This window comes from Furipterus horrens, unplaced genomic scaffold, assembly GCF_987537825.1.
Source record: "Furipterus horrens unplaced genomic scaffold, mFurHor1.1.pri manual_scaffold_3, whole genome shotgun sequence".
NCBI classification, from domain to species: domain Eukaryota; kingdom Metazoa; phylum Chordata; class Mammalia; order Chiroptera; family Furipteridae; genus Furipterus; species Furipterus horrens.
The window spans coordinates 161385775-161395163 of record NW_028327173.1 but is presented as its reverse complement, the minus strand read 5'-3'; the positions used below and the strand labels follow the sequence as shown (position 1 = coordinate 161395163).

At 39.9% G+C, this 9389-nt stretch overlaps 1 protein-coding gene across 2 annotated transcripts in view; it reads right to left on the bottom strand.

Moving 5' to 3' along the window:
- Nucleotides 1–2224: 2224 nt before the first annotated feature.
- MYZAP (myocardial zonula adherens protein) overlaps nucleotides 2225–9389 on the bottom strand; it is a 113217-nt gene continuing 106052 nt past the window's right edge. For both annotated transcript variants that reach the window (XM_090270662.1, XM_090270661.1), the window contains 3 exons: nucleotides 7559–8197; nucleotides 4927–5131; nucleotides 2225–3227 (listed from right to left, as the gene is read on the bottom strand). In XM_090270662.1, the coding sequence (XP_090126788.1) occupies nucleotides 3081–3227; nucleotides 4927–5131; nucleotides 7559–8197 (991 nt within the window). In that variant the 3' untranslated portion in view covers nucleotides 2225–3080. The remainder of the gene's footprint in view (nucleotides 3228–4926; nucleotides 5132–7558; nucleotides 8198–9389) is intronic.

Here is a 9389-nt window from a genome sequence, read left to right as displayed (position 1 = left end):
ACAGAAATTTATAGGCACAAATATGCTCATTGCAGAACTGCTTATAATAGCCCAAAACTGAAAGTATCATAGAAGAGATTATCACATAAGAATAAAGTAGTATTAATGAAATGGCACATTAAACAGCAATGAAAATGAATAAACCACACCAACACGACATGAATTTTATAAGCAATGTTCACTGATTCTATTTTTATGTCTAAAGTGAGCAAATGTAACCATATTGTTGCATACATAACTGGTAAATGATTTTTTAGAGAGGAAGGAAGTATTACCATAAAGGCAGGATAGTAGTTACCACTGGGAGGACAAATGGAGGGCAAAAGGGGACGCACAGGGAGGTTCTTGAGTACTGGCAGTGACCTTTCTGCATCTGGTTTATGTAACTGTTTACTTTATCCATTAAATGGCAGACCTGTTGTATGTACTTTTTTGTAGGTTCTATTTCATAAAATTTAAAAGAATGAGGGAGGACTTGTACTACCAAATATTAATGCTAAAGCCATAATTATTAAAAAGTATGGGAAAAACTAGAAGGCCCCAGAACAGGTTCCAGACACAACACACACATAGCAATATTCTGTAACAGCATTACAATTCACTGGGAAAGTGGTGGTTTATAATACCAAACCAATTGATCGACTACTGGCAAAAATTAAAATTAAATCTCACCTCACACAATATCCCCAAGTCAATTTGAGAGGGATCAAAAATTTCCTTCTGAATTAAAGGTAAGTATAAAAGTGAAATTTTTTAAAAAGCACTAGAAAATAAGGATAAATATGTATCCATCTTTGGGGTGAGAAAGGCATGCTCAAAGCATGACTGCAAAGGTAGAACCCTAAAGAAAACTTTACACATTGAAACACCATGAACTCAATTAAAAGACAAATAACATAAACAATAACAACATGACATAGGATAGGCATCTTAATTCATACCTTATAAACCAATATAAACCACAAACTCTCCAAGAAAATATAGGAAAGATATGAATAGGCAACATCCAGAAGAATGTACAGAAGTGGTCAATAAACATGAAAAAACATTCAACCTTCATTAAGTAATCAAAGAAACACGAATTTTAAACGTAATCCTTTTCTGCAACTATTCAATTTGCAAATATTTTAAACAGCAATTTTCAATTCTGGGAGTTTGATATATTGCTAGTGGGAATGTAAAAGGACACAATCTTTGTGATGAGTGATATATATCAAGATTCTCAAAAACTTACCTTTCATCTAGTGATTTCACTTCTAGAAAAGGATCTTCTGGAAAGAAGTCATTTTTGTACAAATGTGATATTTTAACATGTTGATTGCACCATTGTTTATAGTTACTTTAACAAATTATTAAATTGATTTTAAAAGTTCTAGTACTCCCATAAAATGGCATATTCTACAGCTATCTAAAATGCAAAATATCTAATATGGGAAAATGTTTACAATATATAGAACAGACTACACATTAATGTATAGTATGACTGCACTACTGAAAATATAAATGGAAATAGCAATATAAATATAAATGTATAGTATGATTGCACTATTGAAAATATAAACATATGTATGCACAGAAGAAAATCTGTAAAAGGACATACACGCTAATGTCCACATAAGATTTCTCTGGATATAATTACAGGAATTGTATGTATACAATGTGAACCCCTCCATATTATCCAACTTTCCAGAAATAACATGTTATTTCATTCTGTAATAAAAGAGCATCTAATAACTTTATGTTGTGAAATCATTTTCTAATAGTGCTAAAAACTAAAAATGATGAAACTGTTAGTTCAGTATAGTTTTGTGTGCTTTTCTGGAGGCAATAAGGGATGGGAAGAAAGCAGGAGCTACCCGTTAGTGCACAATACAGAATGAAGCCCATCCTCTCCCATCTGCCCAAAATATCTTTTCACCAAATCACATATATGAAAAGTCTCTTTTAAAGTAAGTTAAATTTAATTAAGCACCAGTAAAGCATCACCATTAACATTTTAAAGTTCCTCTAATTGATATTTTATTCTTGCTTTCAACACTATTTAAAGGCTCCAACATGTTAAAGAAATCTTTGATAACGTAAGTGTTAATTTCTCTGGAGATAATCATATAATCCTTTAAGGTTACATAAACATGTATATACAGGTTGAGGTTTTTGTAGTCTACACAGGTATGCTTCTTTTGGGGTGGGGGGAAACAATTTATTGACAATAATTCAATGCAGCTTTAAAAAAAAAACTGGTTTCTTACCAAACTGAACACTATCATCTGTGAAGAACAATGAACTCAAGTCAGGTTAAGCATAAGAACAGCTACTCCTTTACCTTCATCAGTCATCTTAGACTTTCCTGTATTTCATGTTACTCTGGGCAAAACCGGTCATTTAGAAAGACCACCCACCCTCCAGCATCAACTGTAAGTATGCAGTTATACAGTTTTCTACTGAGCAGATTGGCACCCCGAACCCCCACGTTGTTCAAGGGTTAACTATACTCCTTACCTGTAATCAGAAGAAAGATAACATTCTTCCAAGGGAAGACAGAAAAAGGCAACAAGCATTTTAGAATTTTTCTGTGTCTTCCTAGGTATTTCACTTCCAATACCTCAATAACCCCATGCAAACATGCATAAAATTCTTTACACTGCTCCCTTCATTACTCAAAAAAAGAGGGAACTACATCTCCTAATTCATTTTAGGTGGTAACTGGGACAACTTAAATATTTCACTGAAAGGTAAGATGTTTGATAGAGGTAAGAAGGAGGAAAAACAGTTACCTGCATTCACCTGGCTTAGAGGAAAAAATGTGCTCTACTTAATACTCAAATATCAGACAACACAACATACTGCAAAACTTTAATACAATGTGGTTAAACACAATATTCAAATATTAAACTTTTCAACCACATGGAAGTTATCTTCTGAAAGAGACTGGGCTATTTTGATAGCTGCCTTTGTGTAACTTTATAAAATTCTTTCCCTCAACAATGTGGGTGCTGATCTTGACACTTATTAGAAAGGCTGATGTAAAGTAATGACATCTCAGCAGGCAGACAGTCACAAGAGGGTCCCAATGTCCATCTTCAGAATTCATCATCAGAGGACTGATTGTCATCTTCATCCCTTACTTCTCGGTATTTCCTCGAAGCTTCCCCTTCTGGATTATAGTTCTGCATTTTAATATTCAGTCTTTCAGCTAATTTTTGTGCTGCGAGCTTGGCTTGCATCTCCTTTAAAACAAAACGTAAAGCAAAAAGTTACAAACATCTTTCCCCTACACTTTTTCAACGGGAAGTCAGTTAAACAGAATCAGGAATAACGAGGACCGCCACTTCACTTAGTGCTCTACAGCAACGTGATGAGTCTGACAGCTGGGCCTACCACACACAGGAGGGCCATGCTGGGAGAGCTGCCAGCCTGCTACAGTTGGTTACAGACGTCCATTAATAAACAGTGCATGGGAAAGCCCCACTTCTACATGAGAAACTGAGTCATCAGCTGAGCACTACAACAGTAATAAACACGGAAATATTTTTAAGTCTGTGGGCACGCACATGCACAAACTCACAGAATAACCTAAGCTATCATATGTCAAAAATTACTCATGTTGTGCCATCATCTTTCCTAGATTAGGTCATGCTTCCAGGCTTAGGAGTTACATTTCAATGCCACAATGGAAATTAAAAAAATAATACTAAAAAGCTGACTATCCTTCTCTAAATAAAGAGTCTTGGAAATTACCATGCAGCAAAAAATCCAAGTAAATTCTGGACACTTGCCATGTGCTTGTATACACCCAACGACATTACTCCCAACTGATAGCAGGCGGCAATACTCATGTCTAGTTCCAGCTCTTCATGTTCCTCGTGCTTTCTCGCACACCTCTAGAACCTCTTTAGGTCCATCCCCTCAGGCCAAAAGGTAAAACTAAAGTGGGAGCTGCTACTACTCTGCCAAGGAAGTCAACTTCAAACAGAAGGGTGTTTGTTATTCGACCTAAAAATGTCTTTGGATAGGCAATTAAGACCATAGAGACCAAGCAAGAATTTTAATGCACTGAGAGGAAGAGAAATGGCTTTAAAAAGAAGTGCCTTGAAAATGTCAAACCACGCCAATGGAGCATGATTGAAACGCCACGGCAGAGGAACAGCCTGGTCTGTAATAACTGGTGTTAATGCCTGATTAAGATCTAACTAAGCACTATTAGGAAGTTGGGCTGCTGTTTTTCTGGAGGCTCAAATTATTACTGAATATACTGAACCCTTGCTTTTCTCTCTACAGTTCTCACATGTTTCTCCCATCTCATTATTCTGTACACAAACTGTCAATGTATATGTTTTAAGGTCTATGTAGAACATACAGATCTTTGAAGACAGTGCTATCTATACAAAGTTGATTAAGACCCTACACATATGAGATTCCTCTATCTTCACAAAGGTCTGCAGATCAGGCTTTTAAGTTTAGTGTCCAATTGTGTTGGCAACACAACACTGCTCCCCGCCCCGTTCATGCTCTCCGTGTATTGCAGCAGATGGAAGCCGGAAACCACATTTTCCTGATTCTCTTTGCAGGGTTCTCAGTTAAGATTCCGGCACTGAGAAGTTCTCACGTGGGTTTCTTAAGGTAGAAGACACGAGCAGTGGTACTACTGCTATCCTAACAGCATGGGCTTCCAGAGATGTGAAATTCAGCAGCAGTCTCCTCACACTTCCTGGCAAAATGATAAGTCTGATGTGGCGGGTAGCTGTGATCATCTCCAGCTGCCTCCTGCATACCTTCAAGACTGGAAACTAGAGGCACACATCTGAGAGCCCACGGCATTCACAGACCATTTCTCTAGGACCTAATCCCTCTCTTAATCCCGTCCTCCTTGAACTACATAAGCAGCATCCAACATACACACAGGGAACAATCAATACTCTTAAATACCTCATAGCTCTTCTGTTGCTGCTGCTGGAGGGCCAGAGATTCTTCCATGGAGAGCAGCCGCGCAGGCATGTGATGGAGTGGCAGAAGCCGAGCTGCTGTGATGTCATCGAGATGCTGCTTGTCCCTGCGCCGCCTTTCCTCTGAGGAAATAGGAGACCCCCTTCTTTGCTGGTGACTGGATGAGTCATTCTGTTTTGAAGGTAACCTGAAGAAGGGAGAGTTGTGCCAATCTTCCTATCAACATACATTTACAACACTCACGCACATAAAAGTGGCCTTCAGCCTTAGCTCTTTGCCCTTTCCATCTCTCTTCAAACCTTATACTTGAACCTAAGTTACCTTTTCATTTATTTTTTTCATTCAAAAAATATTTGCAAAAGGGCTTACTATCCAGTAGAGGAAAATAAAATTGTCAATTATTTCAGTGCAACCCGGGGGGGTGGGAGTGGGGGGGGGGGGCGCAAAAGTAGGTTTACAGTTATGTGTATGCGAAAGTTCATTCTTGTATTATTGTATTATCTTCCACATAACCAACTGTAAATCTACCTTTACCCCACCCTTACAAAACCACAGGTACCATGATTCACACTTATGCATTGTACCTGGGAACACAGAGAAGGAAACGGCCAGTTCTAATGGGAGAAAAGGAGGCTGTCAGAAAAACATGACAACAGTGAAATCTCAGGAGTCCTGGAATAAGTGCTCCCCACGTAAATTAGGGGAGAAGGGCACCCCAGCCGTGAGAAGCACAAGGCTGTGGCACACAGGAGATGCAAGGGGGGTGGGGTACAGAAAAGGCAGCCAGGTAAGCCTGGGAGTAGGCTGGGTCCAGACCACAGAGAGGAGTTCTATTCTATGTAACAGGTTCCAAGCTGCATTTTACACATTTTTCTCTAGCAGCACTGGAGAAGATGGACTGGTAAATAATTAAGACTGAGGCGAAACAGACCATGGTTATAGCCCAAGAGAGGGATGACAGCCCTCCCTTAGGGGAGAGGATGAAGATAAGCATGATCAGCCATGAAGGCCATGGGAATATAAAGGTCTTCATGGCTAGAAGATACAGAGAAGGAAAAAGGAAGACACCTTGGGGAAACAAATGAGGAGGTGACACTAATAACTTAAGAGAATATGGGGGGAAAGCAGCTTGGGAATAAACAAGTTCCACTTTGTACAGGAGGAACCTGAGGAGACAGACACCCACAGTCACACTTCATAGGTAACTGGCAGTGTAAATCTCAAGTTCTAGAAAGACCTCAGCTAGAGGTGGATGAGGGGCAGCCTCCAGCATCCAGGTGGGAATGGAGCCTGAACAGGTAGGAGGCCAAAGGAAGAGCAGTCCAGGAGCCAAAGGATACTGCCTTACCCTGCTTCCCAACCTCCAAGCCACTGTTCAGGCACCCCCAGTCCCCACCAGCCTATGGCCTACTGACTATCAAGGCCCAGATTCTCCTGATCTGCTCGACCTGCACAGGACCTCTGTCTTTTCAACGTCCTTAACCCTTGGTAGTATTCACTGCTACTCCCTCCCCCACTTTCCCTGCCCACTCACTTCCAGCTTAAATGACCATAATACAAAACTGGGATCAGGGTATTCTATTTACTGACTAAATAATGCGTATGCTTTTCTGTCTTCCTAGCAGTGTGGAAAGATACCTCTTTGCACACAAGTTGAGATTTAATCAAAGATTGGTTTTATTCCTAAATACAAATTAATGTACCATAATCCTGGTTTTCTAGATGGAAGAAGAAAATGTTTTGAGGTTAAACTGGGGTAGGATTAAACTTTAAAGTCCCATTATAATAATAAAAATGGTTTTAGGCATTTTTAACTAGAGTTCTTCAGTTATTCAAAGAAAGTCAGTAGTGGTGATCCTTTGTATCTGATAATGTTACATCCTTGTAAATCTAGGTTGGTACCAATTGCTACTACTGCCTGACTTGAATGTTGCATTTGCATACTAACATTCCTTTTCCCTCAAAGTGCTTTCCTTTCTCTGAAGAGCTCAGAAACTATGAAAAGGAACTTAGAAGCAAGGTTAGTTTGCCTCTCCTGCCTCAATCTGTTTTCAGTTTTTTTTAACTCCTCTGAGCTTCCTTTCCTCTAAGGTTACTATATGGTTTAATGTTCTTCCAAATGCCTAAGTCTTAGTCCTCATCTAGGTCCTAAACTCTTTGATGAGAATCTTTACTTCTGTGTCGCCACAGCACCCGCTGCTTACATCCAGGGAGCACACAAATATTTTTTGTTGAGAAAGTTCATCAGCTCCTGCGATTGCTTTTTCCTTAGCTGGCAGTGTAATGAAAGGGGGAGCTGTATACCAGAAAATGGTTCTGGAAAAAGTCATAATAAATTTGCTAACTGTTTATTATGAAACATTGGCTAAGTACCCTGAAATTTAATATTCCATCTGCTATTTAAAACCTTTTCAATGATTTGGCAAAAATATTGAAGTATTTTTCAACAGGAATCCTCCACTCCAGCCAGGCTGGTCTCACTGTTTCCATAATAGGCTCGTTCCTAACTACAAGTAATTCTCACAGAGTCCGCTGAACTGAAAGCATTCTCCCAATTTCTTGACTTTAACAAATAGTACAATAGTATATCAGGTCTGTTTCCAATGGTACTTACACACTAGGTTTAAATTTACGCGGTTGGGGCACTGGGTTTTGGGCTCGCATGTCTAGCACTTCCATGTAGTGAGGCTTCTTCTGTGTCCCAGCACAAAGGCCTGTCAAGTTCTCAGTCCTCGTGTTTTCTTCTGAGTGGTGTTCACCTGGGTCTGCAATGGTGATCCTCTGTAAGCTATCAATAAGCAGGTCATTGGAGCTGCCGGAATTCTCTTCTGCTTGACCTGACACTTGACGCTGACAGAGACGCTCACTAGCTTCAGGTGCGGAAGGCACACTGGCTCTGCTGCTGGAAGCTGGGCCCTTGTTCTCTGTGCACCCAGCCTCGGGGGCCTCTTTGTCGCCTCTGTCAGTAGAATGCATATGTCCCTGTTGCTGTGAGGTTGTTTCTGATGGTGTGATGTTATCTACAGAAGAACAGCCAGGAACCAGTGACGAAGAACCAAGTATCTGGTCAAAATTCCGGGCCTTATCTATGTCCACATCAACTGCAATTGCTGTTTGCCTTGGCTTACAGTCTAAACTAACAGGATGAAAGAGTTTTCCTCTAACTTCTTCACGTTCTGCAATGGCAGCTTTCAGTTTGGCAACAGAGTCTAAGATCTTTTTACCGTTGTCGGGCAATCTGCAAATGAATTTTCTGTCAAATGGAAAAGAACATGTATACCTTAGAGCCATGTTTTTAAACTTGAGATATAAAGAAAAAACATTACCATCAAAGGGAGAAAAACCTAACTTTAAAAAAAAAAAAAAAAAAACCCGACTTTCAACTGCCCTGAAGCAGAAATGTCATTACCCCAAAACAAGGGGATCCAGGGAAAATAGGGAATACTCCTCAACTGTCTCATTTAATTAGGATTTCAGCAAAAGTACTCTAAGCATATACTTACATAAGACATTCTAAAAATCAACAGTTTTTGAAAGTATGATCTCTTAAGACGTTCCTGAGGAGGGGAGGTGGATGGGTCTGCAAGACCAAAGTATTTTCATAATAATACTGACACTATTGGCCATTTTCACTCATTTTCTCACATGATACAGTGGAGTTTTTCAGAAGCTGCCAGATGTGTGACTATCATTGCTCTGCTAGTTAATAATAATGTGTGAGCTTGTCTATTCTTACATTTTAAAGACTTCTCTCTTGTAATTCCTAATACATTGACAAATAGCAAGAGATATAACACATAAAACAAGAGTTCTTTGGGATACTCAGTGAGTCTTAAGAGTAGAAAAGGGCCCTGAGACCAAAAAGTTAATTTGCTGCTCTAGATTAAAAATCCATTCTCACAAGGTCAAAATACATGTGTCGACTAAGAAACCCCCAAGTGATCAGGAAGGGTACCTTTCAGGCCCTATATCCTTCCTCTGACACTACATTCATTCCCACAATCTCCACTCTCAGCACCCCCGCCACTTGAGATTCCTGTATTTTCCTAGCCTTCTCCTCTCTCTCTTAAGCCTCGTGTCCACTTCTCCATTTTTTAACCAGATATAATTAACTCTCCCTTCAACTCAGCACGCCCTAACTAAAACCAACCTCGGGCCTATTTCCCTCCCCGCAAACCTCAGCCGTCTTTGTCAACTACCTGCTCCAAGTATTCCAAGCCTCGTGGAGCGTCCCCGACCCACAACTACTTTTCTAGTTCACTTTCTCACAATCTGCTTGCTGGGAACCTCTCCCAAAATATCCTTCTACTGTCTTCTGCCTCTTACTCCTTCAAGGCACCCTGCACCAAGCCGATTTCGGCTTCCTTTAAAAAGTCACAGTCGTCCTAACGCGCCCCTGCTAAAAATCCATTAGGTCTGCCCACTGAATGCGAGTCAAACTTTCT